Here is a 23,311-nt window from a genome sequence, read left to right on the forward strand (position 1 = left end):
GCATGTGGAAAAAGGGAAGGACAATTTGATGCATGACTGTCTAGAGCAGATTACAGTATACCAAGTGTGCAAAGTACTTGGAAGTGATTGAAATTAAATGACTTGTTGAAATCTAGACAGGGAAATAAAAGTCCCCGTTGACTCCACTTGCCATTTTCTATCGTGTAGCTTATGAATCATGGAGGCAGGTTTCAAACTCCCCACTTTCTGGTTAACAAATTCCTCTTCGCAGCCTGTACATATTATGCTAGACGGTTGCAGGCCAAATGTGCAACAGCTGAATTCAGATTCTCACCATTTCTTTGGCTGCTCCAGGCTAGGAGGCTCAGACTTTGCGATCTTTAATAGCACCCTCATGGGATTGAGCTCGTGGTGTGGGGGTTCAATCTGCGCAAGCTCGATCAGAGTGATTCCCAAAGACCAGATGTCGGCCTTGTAGTCATATGGTGCATCCTTCATTGTCTCACACATGACCACCTCTGGAGCCATCCTGAGACAGATAAATAAGGTTAAACATTAAAGATTGTGGCATGCAAACTCCTCCACAAACGCATCACATGGTTCAGCACATAAATACTCTGTTGACTAAAAACATGGGTTAAAAAAATAAATAAATAAAATAACAAGTAAAGAATCTAAAATAACCATCAAGATGTAATTAAGTAATAACACATACATAAATGTAATATAAATAAGATACAAATTTTGACTAAGTGTAGTCAAAAAAGTAGCATTTTAGATTAAGTTTTTTTCCCTGATCCGATCAGGACTGTACACAGTTATGATTTAATTGAGCTGGGATGGTGGGGATGAATGATAACCTGTTCTAGTAAATGTTTAACTGTCATATTGGTATAAAGGAAGGCTCAATGGAACAAGGTTCGCTGGGAATCATTTCTAATTTGGAGGAGCACTATTTGACAAGAATGAAGGATTGTAATGAATACTGACTGTATGCACAGTATCATTTTCTCTCAGGTATTAAGTGCTGTGAGCAGTCAAAAAGGGTTGACCCACTAATTTTAAAGTTCATAGATGATATCTTCACAAGTGCTATGTATATGAATTATATTAAAGTAAACATTTAATATAGTTGTTTTGCATAACAGTAATAGATTTACAGATAATGTTGCAAATCAGGGAGCAGGATTGTTATATGATAATATGGGATTTAGAAAAAGTAGAGTGTAATTTATATAGTCATTGAAGGCATTGAATGTAGCGTACTAAGCCAACCCCCCGCCCCCAGTGTTGCTGACTGAAACTGTAAACTTACCAGTATGGTGTTCCAATGAAAGAATCTCTTCTTTGCAACGTTTTGGTATTTTTTGCAGACACACCAAAGTCAGCTGCATGAAAAAAGAAAAACGAAAAGAAAAGTCACGTGATGGAGGAAAGACGTTCACTAGCATTTCACAGAAGGAAGGAATGAAACCAATTCAAAAACTTCCGGCTTTTTTTTTTTTTTTTTCCACAACCACGCCCATGAGGTAGACAAATACTTTTTAGCTTGTAAAGCCATCCTGACTGTGTGATCTTTGGAGTTACAAATCCAGAAACAGTAAATTTATAGCAGTCCTATTTCCTTAAAAAAGTTGCCAGATTTCCAGATTACAGGGGTCTTGTTTTCACTTTAGTTTTTTCCTCCCGCCTGTCAGAAGGAATATCATGTGTACCATGCCGGGGTTAGAGAAGTGCTTGGCAGTAGCGCTTAGATTTTGCACACAAGGCAGCAGGGTCACATCTTCAATTACAAACTGGCATGTTCTATTATGGGTTCTTAAATGACTTTTGGTTTTGTAGACTACAATTCAAAATCTTTGGCTTCACTGTCAAATGCATCACTTGAAACAGTCTGAGCTTTTGCAGCAAGGATTTCTACATCTCAGAGACATTGAAATTAAGCAGTCCTTTTATTTTACATTGAATAAGAGTTAACACTATGTTTTTGGTAAAAACAACACAAAACAGATTAAATAGTTGTTCATTACCTACAACAGGGCTCTCATTATGTTCTACACTTCCAGGAACTAGTGCACAATAGCAGGTTTTAGCAGGAGTCCCAAAAGAACAGAAGTAATGTTAGTGGCAACCTCTATGCTTTTATCTTTTACCACTTCAATTATGCCCATTAGTCAGAGTTTATACTCATCAAATTCGAGGGTCTAAGTGTCAGATGCTGCTTGCTGCCTCTTGAAGCCAATTTCTGAGTTTTTCCTTTGTTCCCGCTGCCGCATGTCTACTACATTAGGGTCCAAGATTAACATCACTAATTCAGTATTCGACAAAATATGTAATATGCTCATCTTCCATTACAGTGCTGAACAATGTTTTCTTTGCATAACATTTTGATAGCAAAATGAAGTAGACCATTGACTTTAGAATTTATTATGACCCAAATAATTATTACATGAGATCACATTGACCTTTAAACGTCAAATTCTAATCAGTTGATCCCTGGGTCTAAGCCTATTTTAAAGACACGTCTCAAGGATTTCCTGATGAGAATAAAATTACAAAATTGTGATGGGAGACAGATGTAATCACTGACTCACAAGCCCTCACTGTTCACAGGTTATCATCATCATCAAAAACTGAATTGAAATCCACTGAGAACGACAAATGTGACGTTGTGTTTGAGAAAAATCTGTGTGAAGGTCATCACTGTAGCAAGTCACTTTAAATTCTGACCAGTACTGTAGGGAGTTGTAGCGATTCTTGTGAATTGACGGACAAACGATGGATACAACAACATGGCATAACCGGATTGGCAAATCGTATAGGCTAAAAATAATGTTTCCTTCATGACGATAGCAGGAAGGCATGATACCTCTGATCCAATATTCATTTGCTTTTGTTTTTATCGTTACCTGGATACAGCAACAGGAATTATGAGCAATTTTTTTTTGCCATCATCAACAATTCTTGGCACTGGTCACAACTGCTGTAAATAAGTTCGTAAAAATCATTAAAGACTTTTTTTAATCCAAAAAAGAACTGCATGAATGCTTCATGAAGATCAGACATTTTAGCTGACCTCAAAGATAGTTTAATTGCTGTCTTGTTTGAATTAACATGTATTTAGATAAGTTTGAAGACCGTAAATGAGTCCATGTCATGACATAATGGGTTTACAGAGGCAACTCCCAGTGATTATAGGCAACTGTGGTGGAGCTGGAGAAGAATGTAAGCAGGAAAGATTCTTGGCATGCAGCTTAATGAGCACACTTTTTGACAAAAATGTGTCATATGAATTTCTTTTTTTTTTGGTCTTAGCTCAGTAAAAATGATCAGAGAGTCAATCAGAGTAAAGAAGGTAAAACATCACGCCACAAACAGTTATCTAAAGTTTCATATCTGAGGATCCTAAATGTTATGCAATCATTTAGACAATTCAGCACTTGCTTACCTGGCACTTAGACAAAGCACTGCACTAGAACACAACACTTCAATCTAAAACAAACTAGAGTGTGGATCCAACTTTTGTCGTCCAGCCATAAAATTTGAAGAATGTGAGGAACGCTTCAAAAAGCCAATAAATGAATAAAAATATGCAATGTTCTCAGATCACAGTTTTCCCACACAGTGCTTGCGATTCGCTGACAGCAGCAAAGGAGGAGTGCAGGACCTCTTACTGTGCATGTTATGTGTGGCATGCATTTATGTCAAAGAAACAATGAACCTAAAGATTAGCCAAGACCCCAGAAATAACCTTCAATAATCAATGTGAATGATACATTAATCTGGGAATTAGTCCCACAATAATTAATTTAGCAGTAAAATGCAACAGTTGAAATTCACAAATGTTTTTTAAGAGGTTAAAAAACTGCTCGAGTCAAATAAGAAAAGCAACCAATACTTTGTATTAGTCTGTACTATATTTTCTGCCTGAATATCAAATAAAATCTCAGTTTTCAAAACAGTACTGCAGTTTTCTGACTGTTCATACAAATGTGGTTGCAAAAACAAAACATCATTTTGTCCACCTTGATGCCTCTATAATAAAAAAAATGATCAATGCATTACACTCTGCTAGAAATGAAAAACCTGAACATCACAACATCTAAAACTAAACACTTACCCAGTTTGATGTCACCATCCAGCATTAGGAGGATGTTACCAGCCTTCAGGTCTCTGTGGATGATCTTCAATCCATGGAGGTAGTCTAGCGCCTCCAACATCTGGCGACAAACTACCTGAATCTGGGGCTCTGTCAGCCCCCGATCCAACTCTGATATGGGCAGGAGAGGAGGAGAGGTTAGAGCAACAGAGACGGAACACTGCATCCTTGTAATTCATACAATCATGGCAAAATAGAGTACAGAGCTACCGTGTGAGCTCCATGAGAAAAAAAAAACAACACTAAACCCACCATAGCAGATCAGGTAGTATTACCCGATAAGTAATCCCAGATTAGAAAAACCTTCACACATCCAAGATAATCCTGCCCTGTAGACTTCGTTTCATCTCTGTCTGTGTTTGGTTAGCTGCAGATGGGGTGCAGGCAGTTACGAGGATGTGGATTACCCAGTGAAAACACCAGGGGGATTTCCCACACAGGAGGACTCCACTATGTCTGACTGTTTCAAGGCTTCAAGGTCAAATTAATAAAGCTGTAGTATGATGCTGTTTTTCAGGATTTTCTGCCTGATAAATTTGAGATTTTTAAATACATATACGGTCATGAAAGCTAAGAACTAATTTTGACTTAAAAATTTTTTTTAAAAAGACAAAAAAATAAAAACACTCTGAGGTTTGGAAACCAACTGTTGTTGTAAAGGAAAAAGATTTTTAAATGAAAATACAGAGACAGAATGGCCTACCTAGCATGGCGGCATCCACAGCGCCTCCAGGGCAGAACTCAATCATGATCTGGGGGGGGAAGAGAAACTGGTGTTAAACTTAACCCAGGAATTATAAGTAATAAAACTGAAAGCTGAAAAACAGTCAGTGAAAGTCTGTGTTTCATGAGTTTGAACTTAGCTGTTGATGAAGCTTTTAATGTGTCTGTGATAGCAGAGACATCAATATACTTTAAGATGAAGGATTTTCAGTGGGACATAAAAGCAGAAAATCTAAATTTATATCAGAAGTGTGTCCTTCCTGTTAAATTATGTCATCACTACCTGTAGAGGAAAAACTGCCAAACACACATCAGTTCAGCAGTAAAGTAAAAGAAAAGGCAGATGGAGGAGGTAAAAACTGAAGAGGTTTCCTAAATGGAGTCTTATTAGCCATGTCCTCAAACACACCTATTAGATAGAAAACCATAGTAAGATTGAACTTCTTTCACAGCACATACTTCATTTATAATTATGTTTTGATTCCAAAATTGAACTCTTGGTACTACGAAGCATACCTGCTGTGTGATCTCATTTTATTTTTTACAATCATCAGTCTTTCTTGCTATGACAACACTGCCAAAGCATCAGCCAGGCGCTGGACAAGGCGTGGAGTTTCAGCCCAGACAAACCCGCACAATGAACGACAAATACCAAAAGGTGAAACCACACCATTGCACGTCTGACGGTATGAAACTATGCATACCTCTGTGTACACGCGGTCACGTGAAGGCGCACATACTTTGCAAAGAATCAGAATATGAGGGCTGCCATTCTTGGCATTGAACACCAGGTGGAACAATGCTCTTCTGTCACGCTGACAAACTTCATTAGTTTGGGCTCTGCCATGTGTCATCAGCGATCTTCCATTTTGCTTAGTCTGTTTAAAAGTTAGTCTCATATCAGATTTTTAGTTTTTTTAAATAAACAGCTGAAAGACTGTCTGGCCTGTGTATGACGCATGTTTCCAGCTTTTATATCTTTGAACTAGATCGAAGTTTTACCACGTGTTTAAGTTGTTTTACAGTAGCTAAAAACCTGTTTTAAGATTCCACAGTTTGATCAACAAAGAAGAAACAGAAATCTAACATAGGTCAGGTTTAGCATTTTATTCTTCAAGTAAGAAGATTATTAAGGAAAAAAGAGTTTCGCACACACTTCAAAAATTAACATTTCCTGTTGATATGCATCCTTCCACCATTATGATCTGTAAAAGTTAAATAAGAACAGAATGTATTATTTTAAAATGTGTACCAACTGATGTGCAGTTTCTTCCCATCAATATTATCAGTATATATACACTCTGAAAATATTTTGTTTATTCTACATATTCTCAACACTACAGAGGGTGGTTAATCACACCTTTTATTACAAACCACATCCCTGTTCCTGCTCACCACTGCCCATTTTTTTCCACTTCTGTTTAAAAACCACTCTCCAAGTTAAACGAACTGCACTTTAGTGGTAGCACAAAGCGCTGGCCAAACTAAACAGCTGTACATTACTCGGCTGTGACAGAGGCAACTGGTTTGTGTAGTCATCAGTGTGTCTGCAGCAAAGATTTGTTCTCGCTGCGTGAAAGAATCTTGGATGATGTGTGATGCTGTGGGTAAAGAATGCGCTCCAACTGGTCAAGCTGCATGATATTCATAACCACTGTGGGCTGAACACACACATACACTCAGTGTCCCTGTGTATTTGAGTCAGAGTGAGACTTTAAAAAAAAAATAAAAAAAACTAAACAATAACCCAGTGTACTTCATCCCCTGTTTAAAGATATATCTCACATTTTACTCTAAAGGGGTGATTTTTTATCTTCAAGTGTCTTAAAAAGCATTAGGACAATTTATGAGTGTCTTTTTCTTCCGAGTACAGCTGGACACAACTTGATAAAGTCTACAAACCCCTAAAAGCTTTAAAATAAATGGAGCAGGCTTAGCTGACACCGCAGTGTTCCTCCAGTTCGCCACTCTGTACCTTCACAGTGATTTCTTACCTCAATTTAACAGACGGCAAAGGAAAGTAAAAGGCTATTTGCCAGCAAAAAAAATGTTATACAATCGAGGATAACTAAACCTTCAAAAACGCAGGCAAGGTGGTGTAAAAAAAACAAAACAAAAAAAAAACAAACCCAAAAACCCTTAGAAAGTCTTCTTTCTTTGTCAAACTGTACAGCGCTTGACTAGAGTAATGCACTTACAATTTCTCACTGTATCTAGGACTAGGTACTGTTCAATGACCTATTTAAGATTATATATAATATTATGAATTCAATATAATCCAGGCCTACAGACTGTGGGTGATCTTGATTCCCTCAACTTAGCCATAAGCCTGTCTTAATGGGCAAAACTTGAAGAGTGTAGTGGCATTTAGGCTGCACCCGGTCCACACACAAAAAAAAAAAAAAAAAAAAGACTTGACCCATTACCCACTTTAAGCCTACCTCATGAGTTTCTGACCACTGACACATTTGACAGCGCCAAGTTGCACATGCCTAAAGTAACACAGATTTTTGTAGTATTAGACCGTTTAGACATAGAGCACTCATTAGGGGGAAAAAAAAAAAGAAAAAAAGAAAATTTGCATAGCTAACTATGAGTAATACTAAGGGATAATGTACTTTTACATGCTAAATGATATGAAATATTCTCTTAGCTGTTTAAATCCTCTCTTCTCCTGCGTCTTTCTTTGCCTCTCCCTGTTTGTTCTTCTCGGTGCTGACATCAGCCCCGTTTTTCTCACGCTGTGGGCCAGACTGCCTTGCTAACCTCCAGACCAGATTGGAACAAACAGCCTCTCACTGTCTTCTCTCTTTGTGGTAGAAAGCAGAGCGGGTGGGTCGTCACTGGAATGCACTGACTTACACTGCCCAGTCCACCCAATTGGAGGTAACCAGGGCCTGACCACCAGTAACTACTGGGCTAATTGTTGTGCTTACAGCAATGAGGTGTAGAAACTTTTCCAGATTGTGCTCTTGTAAAGACTAATTACAGACAACCAGTTGTCACTTCAGTGACAATCTTTAACACAGATACTTTACATACATTTTAAAAACATTTCCAATACTTTTAAGACACTGAGTGTAATTATGTGTTAGACAGAGAAACACATTAGTTACTGGAGACAGCTCAGAATTCACATGACAAACAAGGCCTGTTACTCTGAAGCCACAAAACACAGGAAACATGTGGTCTGAAAGCAACAGGCAGAGAGGTATGTACATTTAACTTATCAAGCTAACCTAACAGTTGCACAGGGTCCAGCTTTGACTCATGGGCAATGTTCAACCCCCTCCACATTTTATTTAGGTCAACTACTAAATTCATTGTTGGTTTAATGCATGTATGCAATAAAGCATAATTACATTGTGTTTAGCAATTTTTAGTACATTAATTCTTTATTAAAACATGAGTTTGGCTTTGTTGCGTTACACCTCTGGTAAAGTTTTGACTGATCAGCAGTTCATTAAGTGTTAACTTGAATTTTAATAGCTTACGAGTTCTGTCATGCTTGATTTAAGGCTTACAATTCTAATGCTTAATAATTAACTGAAAACTAACAGAAGAGTCACAAACATGCCAAACTAAACATCTACATTTTGCACTTCTAGTAACCGCAATAATCTTTATCTTTAACACTGCCTTGTAATTCTTCAAATATTTAAAATCATGCCCTGACGTGAGGTCACCATTTGTCTTGGCCAGATAGAGTGGGAGATTACAGAGGGAGTTGAAAAGTTTACACTTGACCCAGTGTATGTGTGAGAAGAAGGAATGATTCAAGAGCAGGGGAAACATAGCTGAGATTAATCCTCATTCTTGTAGTATCATCAGGGTCATTTCTGATGCATTATGTCAGCCAGGGGTTCTTCTGTCATTCCTATTTAGGCAATAGACTCTTCTTATCACTATTTTTACAACAAATCTTGCATACGGAGGAGAAATATACTCAAGATAAAACTGTTGCAATAAAAACAGTTGTCACAGAGTGAAACGGAACATCCCACCAGCCGTTCAACATGCACAGTGAAAATATTTGTTTTGACCCTCTTCACTGACTGTTGAGGTTTGTGTGTCATGGCTTTTTTGGGTCCTGGTTATGAGTGGTTTTGAGAGGAAGACGACTGAAGTTCCTTTAGTGCATTATGCACCAATCTAATTTCAGCCTAAAATCATTGAAAAAGGTCGAATTTATTTAATTGCTTTGTTTTGTTTTTCTCCATCCAGATCATGTTAAAATGTGTAAAGATAGTGTGTCAGTGTTTGTGGTTAACCTCTTTGACAATGTTCAGCCAAAGAAAAATAAAACAAAGAGCCAGAGGGCAGCAAGTCTGTGGTTTGTCTGATTTGCTCATTCAGATTTCAGCATTACCTACCCAGAGTTTATTCTCATAATAGAAAGCATCAAGCAGCTTGACAATGTAGCGGTGGTCACATTTAGCCAAGATGTCAATCTCGACTATGTAATCTTCCAACTCTTCCTCAGATTTGGTCTCGATCACTTTGGCAGCAGCCAGAACTCCTGTCTCCTTGTTTCTGGCCTGTGAAAGGAAAACAGATCAATGTTAAATGAAACATGCATGAGTAATGGCAGACCTTTTTTTTAACTCAGTTTCCTCCCGTTTTTGTGCTCAAAGACTTTCAAAGCAAAAGTAACCAACCCTGTGAATTTAAGTGTTTCAGGTCTCCAGAGAGACCAATTTTTATCATTTAGTTATACAGAAAACATCAACAGTGCGGGAGGTTATTGCCAACATTTAATTTTTCATGGCCCATATAACAGGGAAAAATAAATAAATACACAGTATGACCAATGTTAAGATTAAGGGCCACATTTACAGTTCAAAGGCCCCCTTTTTGTTTGAAAATCTACAGTTGGTGATTAACTAAAGAGGTGCAGTGTCATGGCGTAGTCAGAGGTATTTTTCCAGCTAGCCATAATTAATACAAAATGTGTTGGTAGATGATTCTGTACATTTTCCACAGTACTTAAAATCATACAAATGTGAATTTTGCAACGTGCAATTTACAGTAAAATGTGCTAGGGGCGCATCTCATTTTGAGCCTCATGTGACTGTGATAGTTTCCCGTAAGAGTGGTAATTTATTTGGAATGTCAGGCGGTGAAATTATCAAAATGAGCTCATAATTGACAAAGATGGATGGCTCAAAGCTCGGAGCTCGGTGCTAAAGCATTAGCTCCGTCCTTAAATGAGTCTCTCAATGAGTTCTCACTCTGAGTTTCTAGAGACAGAACAATGCCTGAGATTAGGCACACAGCACAGGAACATCTAATGATAAATGAGGTTTGGCTTGGACGGTCTCAGTCGTTGTGTCCTTGGGCAAGACACTTCACCCGTTGCCTACTGGTGGTGGTCAGAGGGCCCGGTGGCGCCAGTGTCCGGCAGCCTCGCCTCTGTCAGTGGGGCCCAGGGTGGCTGTGGCTACAATGTAGCTTGCCATCACCAGTGTGTGAATGTGTGTGTGAATGGGTGGATGACTGGATGTGTAAAGCGCTTTGGGGTCCTTAGGGACTAGAAAAGCGCTATACAAATACAGGCCATTTACCATTTTTATAACCCTCCTTTGGATAAATGCTGGACTCCACCTGAGTTGTCAGTTTTATGCAGAGATAAGATGAGATGCTCAACAGCGAATTCTAACAGTAGAGTTTCTTATATCAAAAACATATTGATTCTCCTTCTCCAGTTGCCTCTCTTTTATTTGAATTACAGTTTCCAGAGAGAAACACATGTGTAAAACCTGAGCATACACTATATTATCTTACTCACTACCTTGTCAAGTCTGCTCATTTTTGGCAAAACTAATTTGCTCTGCTCTTGGTAGACTGCATTAATAATCTTTTTAAATGAACTAGCTGCATTTATAAATTAGTACGTAACTTTCCACTCCCATCAATGCACTGGGGAATCATGGTAACATGCCCTGCATAGTTTATCTGGCACCAAGAGTCTCAAGTCTTAGTTTGTTCAAAAGAGATAACTTTGATCACAATCTGTGCTGGACTTTATTGTCCATGCTGTAGCCAAACGGAAGAAGACACTCCAAGATCCACACGACAGCAATTAAAATGCTGACTAACATTTACAGGCAAAACTGGAAAGGAAGCTCCACACCCTCCCCTGAGCAACTGAAGAGTCAGAGGAACTGAAAAGAAGAAAATGCCACTTTAGCCAAACCCATCACACGCATAGACAAAGAATTCCTCATCGCTCTGAGTGGTAAAGAGAAGAAAATAAAGCAACAAAACATTCAAACGGTAGAGTGACTCAAACAGCATCAAACACATGACGCTCTCTCGTGTATGAGGCAGGCTTTTTTCAATGTGTTTCTACAGTCAGAAGTAAATATTCACTCCAATCATTGTTAGTGTTCAACTGGAGACAAATGAAGACTTAAAGTGAAGTCAACAACAAATAGCTAAAGGCGGGGTCATCTGCTACACCTCATTTAAACCTGCCCTAAAAAAATATCAATTCAATTTCTTTGCTGTAAAAATCTAATATCTAGGAAGTGATGGTTTCATCACGATCATGAATGTTGTCTGATTAATATGGTCAATGCATGTGCATATAATGAGCACAAGTGTTTGATTTTATGACTAAATAAGGAAAAAACAAAGAAAAAGAAACAACTGCCTATCCTGGTGAAATCTGGACCCTGTTGTGGTCTACATCCACCCAGTGGCCTGCAGAAACAGACTATATTAAGTCTGGTATCTGAATCCTTCATGGTTTACAGAGGCTGTGGGAAAACATCTGAACAAACACATGAGGTTCACAGCGACACATCCTCATCGCAGTACTCCTTGGACTATGCGCGTTTACCTAACAGAGCTCCGGAGAAGTTAAACTTTCACCAGCAGATTAACCTAAAGTGTGACTCAACAGGATGCGATCTCTTGCCATCAAACAATCAGTCTGTTAACAAGTCTCAACAGTAAACACAGACACCAAACTCTTGCAACTGCTTTGCTAACATTACAGCTCTCTGCAATAGCGCTGTATCAGCTTCAACAAAGTCACCATCTGGGGTCAGATTTCCAAAGAAATGCATGTTTTGACAAGCTAACAATTCCAACTACATGTCTGTGGAAAGCACATCTGACACACACAGTCAACACTGTGTGGGTAACCTTATTTTTAGTACAACAGATTTTTTTTTTTTTAAGTTCTTAACTTCCTTGTACAAAATGAAACTCTCCAGACACTTAAGAAATTCGAAACAAGATATTTTATTCTCATTTAGTACAATTCTTCCTTGTCAGACCTGCCTTCCTTGTTAAGTAAAAGGTAACTTGAATTCCAGAAGGTTTATTGGAGTTCTAGTTACTAGCAGAGTGTAAAGTAAAATGATTCAGAGAAAGGTTAAACTTACACACTCCTTAAGCATTTTTTTAATCCATCTAGTCCAACTATTACCCATGTTGGGATATTTAAAATTCCAATATTTCCTTTTTTCAGATATTTGCAACTTCCCTGTTGGCAACACAAATGGAATATGTGTTTGGAATATCCCAACACACAACAATATCGCAAACACGACAACAGGGTAGACAAGAACAGTCGGGCAAAGCATAACCGAGTGAGCAAATAGCTAAACATGACAAATGTTAGGGGAGTCGGTGGAGTTTTTATGTGTTTGAAAGAAAAAGAATACAAATATTGACGAATACATTGAAACATTTAATGTTTAAGTCGAATATCCATATCAATCGTTTAATTAAAAAATAAAAAATAAAATCATACATCAGACAGACTCTGCTCAGAAAGGCCCGTCTCTCATGCACACATGCGGGCATGCACGCACGCACATACACACCCCTTTACATCTCAGTGGGAGCAAGGCAGAGGAATGTGCCTCTGGGCTTCAGCTGGTTGGGGGTAGACTCAATGGGCAGACTGAGAGAAGTGAGTGTCCTGCAGTTATGTGGTCCTTTTTGTGTGGAGTGAGGAATGCATTACGTCAATGAGGATCCTCAAGCATGGTATATAAACACAAACGTGTTTATATATGCACCTTACCATCTGTATACATTCCACTAAAAGGAACAAACATCAAATCTCAAAGGACAAGCTGAATTTCTGGAAACTAGCACCACATCAGTGCACAAGTGTACGCAGTCATATGTGCACGTTTTGGTGTATAAATGGTAATGTGCTTATTGCACCCAACTAAAAAATTGAAAATGTTTTCCACCACATCATCCCATATAAGAAGGATTGTACCTTTTTTTGCACTTTATGCAAGAAATATGACAACATTTTCTAACTTGTAACAGTTTTCCAACTTGCAACTCCTACACAACTCATCTGTTATAGAGCAGATGACACACACACTGATATCAGCTGGCCCAGGGGCCACCTACAGCATTCTTAACATGTTCACTCATGACATAACTAAAGTTCCTCCACTTTTTAAAAAGCATACTCGGGCACCAGATGTTAAAGTTGAATAGGGAAAAATATCACGCTTTATTGAAAACATAAATATCTAATTTATTACATAACGACGGCACACCCACAACCCCTTAAGGAGAAGAAATATAGTCAACTTGATACTGTAGCTGTTGCCATCCCACGAGACAACACTGTTTCAAACCCGATGACTCTTTACTTCCTCTGACTCTACTCCAGAGGAGAACAAATGTCTTAGGCTTTGTTTTGGTCTGGTTTCCATGGTTTCTACCTAAAGAACTTGTTTCTTGTCTGTCCTCATGGTTCAAAGCTCTCTGTCCGTTTTACCATTTGCTCTTGTGGCATTTCAACAGACGGCCTAAGCATTTGTTCACTTTGAATTTTGTAAATTCTGAAAATATCTGATTAAACCACACATCAACTAACAGACTACAGAATGCTGAGTTATTAACCTGGACCACAGACTTATAATTTGGGCTGTTGGGCAATTAAATACTGTCATTATTTAATCTGCAGATTAATTTGGTCTATTAAAAACCAAAGAGTTGCCAAAAAATATTTCATTTACTCCAACATTGCATAACTCCAAAGATTGCAACAGAGTTACCATTTGTGAGCCTGTTGCTATCAAATTCTTAGCATTCAGATTAGAAAAATTATTATTTCCCTATCAAAATAGTTTCTGGCAACCTTTAGATCAATAATATCTCAGAGACTGTGAAAAGAAAACATTTCTTCTGCATCTTTTCATTTTCTTTATGTTTTTTTAATCAATCATCCACCAGCCTACTATCAGAGTGCCTCTGTACCCATCTTTCTGAAGGTGATTTAAGTCTCTCATATGGTTTTCAGTCTACTTAATGTAACACATGTGCAATAAACCCAGTCCATCCTCCTCACTTTGTACGCGAAGCTGTAAATATGAAATGTGTCTGCCAAACCTGCCTGACTTAGTTTTCCCATACTACTTTCTGAAGCTCCTGCTAGACAAAAGAATTAGAAAGGGGCAAGGACAGATGTTACTGTCCTGTGTGTCCACCTCCACACATACTGTAGGTACTGATAGACTAAGTAAACATAAACATACAAAAGCACACACTTCCAGTCTCCTGTGTTTGTGTGGCAGTCTTTTCAAAGTTAATCAGGACTGGAAGCAATAATGTTAAATATCCTGTGTTGACTAAAGTATTAATGATTAATGTGGATGTTTTGATTCAAAAGCACATGCCTGGATAATACAGCAGCTAAAACCCTAATCTCAACCTTAAAAATAAACTTAGATTAACGTTTTCGTCATTTTTAAAATGTATCTTTGTTATTGTTAAGAACATTAAAAAAAAAACCTAATTAAGTGACATGTCAAGGGACGAGGTGACCTTATGTGACTGATTACACAGAGAACTTTCTCTGGGGTCACTCACCTACAGGCTGAACAGGCATTAAACACATACAGCTCCCTTCAGGAGAATGTGTGCACGGTAGACCTTTGTCCCTTTATAAACCTGTGAACCGCCTCGCCCCTACAGGCCCTTCCCACATGTCTGCGAGCAAGAATGTGGTTCTTAGCTCACATATATAACTCACACCTCTTATTGAGATGCAAAGTATGGCACAAGCAGCACATGTTAAACAGCTACATGTAGGATGTTGACTTATTTATCTCTTGTTCTGTGATGGCCGTCTCAAGTGCCAAGTGGAACATTTGAGTATTTCTGGTTAGTCAGGCAACAGTGTCAAAATCAAAGGTGTCATTACTGCTGGGGATACCTTTGACTCACTTTTTGTAGTCCTAATTTCCTTTTTATTGCCTCTGCCACCTTCACATTTCCAGTATGAATCAGTAAGAAAATGCTTCTAAAGTGGGCTTGACACTCGCTTAAAGGTGGGAAAGAAATGAGCTGATCAAAATAATTAAAGCTCGCCTGAGTCACCTTTTGCTATTGTTTGCGTACAGCAATTAGACCTTATAGGAAGTAGAAGTGACTGAATAGTGCATTTGCCTGGATTCATCCACCCAGTCAAGTCACCAGCTCTCCTATCTTCTTGGTAAAGGTTGTTGTTCGCAGCTTTTGAGAAGGGCCCAAGCCACTATCTTGGAGCCCCCCATCCCCAAGCTCCCTACACTTTAGGCCAAACTGACAAACCACTACAGAGTAATGGATTGTGTTTTTTGTGATAAAAAAAATAGAAAATACTGATTGGGTGTAAAGGTCAACAGTATAAATGGTTTATGTGGAAGTATGTTACCCAGTAAAGTATGAAAACTAATGTAGTCATCATCTTTTATTTACTGGATATGATGCATTCATGTGACATAGTAAAAATGTTCTTCCAAAAAAAAAAAAAAAAAAAAAAAAAAAAAAGGCACAAGGAAGCATACCTATAACTCTCACATGACATATTTTTAACAGGAAAGGAAATTACTAATTTGCCACTGCTACTGTTTATTAGGTTTTTTAAGTTCCAAGACAGTAAAGGTGAATGATAAAAAGCCTTCAGTGTGGTTGTCACTGCTCCTAAGAGCAGAGCTTCTCTGGGTCTAATCTCAAGAAGAAAGTAAAGTAAGAGAAGAAGAAAAGTGACTAAAATGTTTCAAGGCTGCGTAGCCAGTGCTTACCTTTCACCTAGACATGTGAATGGCTCTGCAAACCCAATCATTATGGCTAACCCCTACCTTAAAAAAAATAGATTAAAGACATGAATGTAGCTATGGCTCTATTGTGAAATACCAGAAGCTCTTACAGCGAAACGCATCAGTGAAGAACAAAGATTGTTTGACATATTTTCTTCTTTCAACGCCAGAGCATGACTCTTCCTCCTCTATCAAAACCACTGACTGTAAAGACAGCACAAATGTATGAATTTAGACTACTACTGGGACTACTGGGCAAAGGATACCTGACTGGAACAAATTTGTACAAAAACTGCCTAACAATGAAGCAATGGGCCTTTTCAGGATGTGAAAGTTGTGATCAACATTGCAACATGCCCCAAATTCAACCCCAAAGTCACAAAAACAAAACAGGTCAGGGAGGCAGGAAGTTATAACATACAATACCACAGACAGCCTTGGAAGAAAACCTGTAACACTTAATTCTTTAATCAGTGATACACCGGCCTTCAAACCTTGACTTTCATGACAAAGGAGTCAAACTTCCTGAGTGCAGACTAGAAGAAGCAAGCACCACACTGGAGGGTTTATACGGTCTTATTTAAAGCACACCACAAAACCAAGCTCGGGCAAGTACTGCATGATTACCAGATTAATCAGAAAAAGTGTACAAGTGACACAAATGTAGAAAATCTGATATAACTGAAAATTCTAAATCTTTCATTTTCTCGATTGCTAATGCTGTTCGAGTATGAACTCACACATATCAGAAATTATCATGTAGATCATTAACCTCAGACCTACAACTAGAAACACAGATCACGGCTTTTGTAAATGCCGATGACAATGTCATCACGAGGATAACAGGGACTCCAACCATTCTGAGCCCACACCCATCCAGCTGGGCTCTTATCAGTCACCGTGGGCCCAGCTGCTCCCTGAGATTAGACCCAGGGAAACCCTGCTCTCGGGAGCAGTGACGACAATGCCACTGAAGTCTTTTTAAACATTCGTCTTGGAGCCACTCTTGATAACTGTGAGCATTTCATATGAACCTTGCGGCTTTCCTTCACAAAAAGGAAGTTGCAACCTTTGCCCCCTCCTACTCACCATGTGAGTTTCTCTTTGACTTCACAGTAGATGGTAATCATATTTTAAGTGATTTTCTGCAAGTCTTACAAAAAAACTACATAGAAGAGAAATGTCTTGTTTTATGCCTTTAACCAGTCCAGGATTTCCCACAACATTTTGGCCCGGTGTATGACCACATTTCTCCAACCTAATGTGCATAAATAGAGTTTTTTAAAAGTTTCAAAGATGATCAGATCCGTTACATTAAGTACTGTGGCCTAAACACTTGGCCGACTACCGTACTCGTTTCGTTTTTGCCATAGTTGAGGCCACCTACACACTTTCTACTACACAACATCCAGGCTGAACACACTGTCAGACCAACAGGGACAAGATTCACTGCGCTTTTCATCCCACAAAGGGAATTTGACAGCGCGTAACCTTAAAGCCTGTGTGTGTCTATGGAAACATTTCACTAGCAGCAGCAGGCTAGTGTGCTCAGTGGCACGTGGCTCATTAATTAGTGAGAAGGGCTATACAACTCAATTGTTTCATGCCTCACTTGCAGCCACAACACCTTCATACACAAGCGCAAGACTCCTTCCAACAAGTGCAAACACGCACAGAGCAAAGACATCATCCTATGACACACTGAATCTGCAGGAAGTGGAATATGAAACTTGATTAGCCAGTGATGGTTTATAAAAAAAAAAAAAAAAAAAAGCCTACAGGGAGACAGAAGTGTCACAGTGTTGTGGGTGTGTGCATTACATTGCGAAACAAACCAGCAAGTAAAAGACTGATAACAAGCATCAAAATCCAATTTAGCATTTAACTAGTGCTAATAAAATTTAACTGCAATTTGAATCTAAACGTAGCACTGATTGCACACAGATTTTTTTTTTGTGGTCAAAACTAACTTACTGACAAGTAAAATGTGCTCTAAGGTTAAAGATATGTTTGGCCCTCGAGTGATAAATGCAGTGTTAGAAACATCGGCTTTCCATTTAGCTGCTCTATAATCCCATTTAACTGCTGCTGGACAGTGATACTTTAACCTCATTAACAGAGCACCAGAAGGTGTAAACAACAGCATGTTTGAGTACATGTTTGTATCTGTAGCGTCCTGTGATACTCAGACTCATTAACAAAATGAATATTCTGCATTCAGGTAATTTATGCATCAAAGTATCAACCAACACAAGTGCACGCTTGTACTTATAGCACTTGGATGACAGATATTTGCACAATATTTTGACCCTCAATCTCCAGCAATAAAAAAAGTTAGAAACACAGGCTTAAGTTTTATAGACAGTCATATTTTTTTTCCTAGCAGCCTTTCAATAATGGAAAAGTACAGTTTCACCTACAGGGAAGAATATATTCGATAACTGGGGGAGTATATTGCATTTTATGAGATCCTTCTTTCACACTGTTCCTGGGTTACAGCCATGCACACACATAGATTGATTTGTCCTTAGCACTACCCTTAAGCCTGGGAGTTGTTATTCTCCTGCTGGTGACATTAACCTTTGGAGAATCAGCCTGTGTGGAGCACTCGGTACTCTCTAGCAAAACTGCACAATTACACAAATCTGTCCTCAATCTCAAAGACCGAAACAAAAACAAAAAAAGCTCTACAAGCAGCGGTGTCCGACAAATGAAATTTATACTTTCTTCTCCTGCTGCCCATTGCACATCAACAGCCATCTTTTTTGTGACTCCTGCCCTCCCCCAAACAGTTTGACAAGTAGATGATCTCACAAGTGACAGGACACAGAGCCTCCTTCCCTCACGCCTGCTCTATCAAATACTTCTAACATCTGAAAGCATGTACAATTCACCACACAAGGCCTTTCCCTCCCACAGATGGGCCAATTATTCTGAGGTTTGGGAGCAGCGAGAGGAAGCCGTCTCCTGATGCAGTCCCACAGTTTCCTCTCTTGGCCATCGTCTGCTCTTGCTCTGCCTCCCTCCACTCCATCTGACAGCTGCAGGTGTGGAGCTGTCCTCCTCCAACCAACTGAAGGAGGAGAAACAGGAACCCAGGCAAATATAGTGTGGAAGGGACATTACATTTTGTAAGCTTGCCAGTTGTCTAAGTAGCACTTAATCACACTAGATGTACCAGCCACTTTCATTTGGCTTTAGCTTTAAACACTTTGGAGCTGAAGTGGACTGTGTGTACTTCTGCACTTAGAAACCTGAGTAATCCTTAAAACCTGAGTAATAAACAGCAGCTTATTAAAGGTTTCTTCAGATTTAAAGAACCTTGTACCAGGTCCCTGCCTTAGCATCTCAGGAAGAAAACTCAAAGCACTGTGCGTTTTCATAGTATGCTTCACTGTTAAGATAAATTATGCAACTTCACTTCTAGCTATAACTTGATCGCCATGTTACTATTTTCTTTTCATTAAATTGCATCCGTGGCAATAGCTTTGCTGGAATAGTGAGCATTATGGTGCTCTTCACACCCATTTCCCCACATGTATGTAAACTTTCCAGTAAAAACAAAAAAAAGAAAAGTCTAAACAAGGTGGGGTCCTCTGAAAAGACTGCGCTCTCTGTTCAGTGCAGAATTCTGCTTAAAGCATCACTTCTTCCACTGAGGCCCCTGATGTGTCAAAGACCTTCACTGTGCTCCACTGGGCTGTGTAGACACAGAAGGCCTGTGCCCCGCGTTGCAGAGGGCAGTGAATGTCTTACAGAGCCAGATTAAATATCTCCACTGAGTCAAAGTGCTGATGGTGGTGGTGCTGCTGGTGGTGGTGCTAAGGTGCTTTCACTGTCCCTGCAGGCTGACTCAACAGTGGAGTCACATCATGGCATTTTTCTAAATCCTCCACATGGCATACATAATTTCAACTGCATTCACACAAGTTCTGAGAGGTCAGACCTGAGAGAGAAAAGAAGAGAGGTGCATCGAGGAGCCACACAGAAGTAGTAGTCACCCATGCTGATTCTAAATATTTAGCAAAACTTTCACATGACAGCCAAAGTTAATGTAATGACTGCATGGGTCTGTTTAACATAAGAACTCTTGACCAGCAACATAGTTCAGATATCTGTCATATTACAGCAATGCTGGGATGGTTCAGCACCCACAGGTGAATGGAACTAGTCCACACCCAAAGGATGCAAGGCTTTAAAGTGTGTGACAGGTGGGGGAAAAATACACAGAAACACCCATTTGAAATGAAACTGGTATAAAGTATATATTAGGACGTTTACTACATTTTGTCAGAGTAAACTTAAGTAACTTTTTGATATTCAAGGAAGTTTTCATAAGCACAAACAGGCAACTTATCAACATTTCGAGAGGACTACTTCATTTGAGGACAAATGGGGTTCTTGGGGTTCTACAGCATTGTCAGACAACAGGTGCCTCGTGTCTTTTGAGAACACACTTACCTTGTAGACCTTTCCAAAAGCACCGTCGCCCAGCTCGCCAATAATTTCCCAAATGTCGTTGGGATTGACGTCCCGATTGACGTGCTCGTACTGTTTGGCTTTCTTTTTCATATCCATGGTGGGTAGACGAAATAGTTTACTGAATCTACTGAACGCCATTATTAACAATGTACTAACTTCAACTTTAAAAAGAAAAAAATAATTAAAAAAAAAAAACTGTCAACAGTCTTGAGCACGAGAGCACTAGGCACGCAGAAACGTGCAGTCCGCTAAAAAGAAAGTCTTATCTACCAATTTACAGCGTCACTTTCAGCGTCCTTGAGAGAAGAAAAAGAGAACTGGGCTGGTTCACAAAAAAAGAAGAAAAAGTTAATCTATTCCGTCCATTTCAGCCCGTGGGCTCTGTCGTGGAAACTTGGCGTAATCCAATTAACAGGCTGTGGTTAAGTGCTGGGCGCGCGGTGACCACCTGCTGCTACGAAGACACGATGGAATTGCTGCTCGCCTGTCTGGCTGGGCAACTTGTTGATTCAAAATAGCCCCACCTCGTTTCTGAACAGCGCTCGCGCTGCCGACATGGAAATGTAGGAAATGTAGTTCCTTGGGTAGAACGAGTCGGTTGATATACAGCGTCGAGGCGGTAAAACAGGACTTCATGTCCGGGTTGATGCTCGGCGTGCTCTCTGACAGCGGCGGCGTCTCCTTCAACTTCAACAGCTGTGCTGTATACCAAAGTATAACCCCTGTAAGAACATTTAGACTGCATGCATGAAGTTAGGACACCATTATATACAGATTTTGTCTTCTCGTTCTCCTGTTTAGGTGTTCTGTTTGCTTTTTAAAAATATATCATTAAAGGGCAAAAAAGAAAACAAATTTGGGTGATTTTTTATTACAGCTCGTTTACAGTTTTTAAAGCTCATTAATCAATATCAAAAAGAAAATGCACTGCTTTTCTTCTTACTTTCGTTTGTATTTCCTTTTAAGCTACATGCTGGTTAAACTTCACTCAACTGAAAAAGCAAGGCCACACCGCCCTCTAGTGGGAAAGTCATTGTTTTTCTGCGTAGTATGTGGGAAATTTGACGTCGGGAGAATGAAGAAAATGATGGTAATGGTAATGGTAAATGGCCTGCATTTGTATAGCGCTTTTCTAGTCCATAGGACCCCAAAGCGCTTTACACTACATTCAGTCATTCACCCATTCACACATGATGGACATATTATCAAGGAGACTTGTCGTCAATCCTGATATTTGTATAAATACGTAATTATATAAGTGGTGTCCGTGGGGCCCTTTCCCAAAAGAAAAATAATGTAATTTATTATTATTTCAACCTCTAATTCACTGCCATTATCTCATTTTCTCTGAAGATCCTATCACCTGACACATTTTCCATGACTTCACATTATCGTGTGAAAGACAATGTTTACAACATGGTAGTGTGAACTGTTATAATGTAAGCTTGGAGACGGTGGCACTGATAAAAAGAGAAGAGGTGGACTTGGAGGTGGCAATCTGACACACAGCCAGCCGTCCACATCAAACAGAATATCAGGGAGGTTATCTATGTTTCTGAAAATGACCTTCCATGACAACTGAGTAAGATTGTTTTAAAGATTATTGTATGAGTATTGTAAAATTTCTTTGAGTGTTGAAATATCGGTGAGAAATAAAACAAGTAATATATATAAAAACGTGTAAACATGCATGGAAATGCAATATTTAAGGCAAAAACAGAGTGTGTATAATTCTAACAAGCTTAAAAGTCAGTATTTTATTCATGAACTCTCTTAGCCAGACTTTCTACTAATTTCTTTAAATGGTCTTCAGGATTAGTTCTCCATGCTTCTCGCAGGACATTCAAAGCTCTTCCTTGGATATTGGCTCTCTTCTGCTCTGTTCTCTGTCCCACACAGCTTCAATAATGTTCAGGCTTGGGCTTTGGGGAGACCAATCCATGACTGATGTGTGTACCATTGTGTGTTTTTCCATCCATGTATGCTTTTACTGCAATGGCAGTGCATTTGGAATCATGTTGAAAAATTAAACCTCTCTTGAAACCTAGTCATCTTCTTTTTTATTTGCATGGCTAGAGACATAAGGAGAATACATTTTTGGACAACTCAACTGATTTAACTTCTATTCTTAGGAAGCCAGCTTGCATCTTCTTCTTTCAGCGGCTCCCTTTAGGGGTTGCCACAGCAGATCATCTGCCTCTATCTCGCCCTGTCCCATCCTCTTCTGTCACACCAACCCTCTGAATGTCCTAGAATACCAGCTTGTATATTAGGTACAAGAAAATGTGTCTTATACTTAAAAGTATAAGAACTAAATCACCAGTTCTGAATAAATCAGCTTGTTTCACACAGTAGATAAAACAGAGGGATGTTTGTTTCAAAAATGTAATGACTTATGAAGTGAAAAAGACCGGTGCACTGTCTTACTGGGGCACAAATGATATTTTCCTGCTATGGCAAATGAAAATGACGGTTGCAGATACCTCACAATCCTTACTGTTGCGTGTCATGTGTTCCAGTTTTGACTGTATTTAAAACATGTAAGGCACAAAAGAATTACTGTGATATTTCCATCGTAAGATGCAATAAAGCTTACTGCTGGATCATGCTGGAGCTTACTTTTAATACCAAACCTTATATTGTGTTGCAAAGTCCATTTTACACATTGGGAACATATAAAAGCAGAACAGTCACACCTCAGCGTCAATTTAGTAGCTTGTTTGTGGCTATTACAGATGTTTTTAAAGACGACAAAAGCAAGATAGAAGTGTCTTGGCTGACAGATCTTTTACTTGTCTGTTACTGTTACTTAAGCGCTGCCCTAATACAGTCAGTATGACCTCCACTATGCACTATGCAATATGCTTATCTGGCACCCTGTGTGTGAAAAAACCCCTGCAAGAAATATAATGAATGCTGT

General features: G+C 39.1%; 1 protein-coding gene across 1 annotated transcript in view; it reads right to left on the minus strand.

The window, feature by feature from the left end:
- Positions 1 to 20,862, minus strand: part of stk10 (serine/threonine kinase 10) — a 37,191-nt gene extending 16,329 nt beyond the window's left edge. The window contains exons 1-6 of the mRNA XM_085364634.1: positions 20,371 to 20,862; positions 9,217 to 9,381; positions 4,824 to 4,872; positions 4,082 to 4,231; positions 1,277 to 1,349; positions 296 to 490 (exon numbers count right to left, since the gene is read on the minus strand). Coding sequence (XP_085220760.1) covers positions 296 to 490; positions 1,277 to 1,349; positions 4,082 to 4,231; positions 4,824 to 4,872; positions 9,217 to 9,381; positions 20,371 to 20,529 — 791 coding nt within the window. The 5' untranslated portion in view covers positions 20,530 to 20,862. The remainder of the gene's footprint in view (positions 1 to 295; positions 491 to 1,276; positions 1,350 to 4,081; positions 4,232 to 4,823; positions 4,873 to 9,216; positions 9,382 to 20,370) is intronic.
- Positions 20,863 to 23,311: the final 2,449 nt, after the last annotated feature.

Source organism: Diplotaxodon limnothrissa, linkage group LG10, assembly GCF_057381915.1.
Source record: "Diplotaxodon limnothrissa isolate DT_005_m linkage group LG10, D_limnothrissa_male_GT1.1, whole genome shotgun sequence".
Lineage (NCBI taxonomy): Eukaryota > Metazoa > Chordata > Actinopteri > Cichliformes > Cichlidae > Diplotaxodon > Diplotaxodon limnothrissa.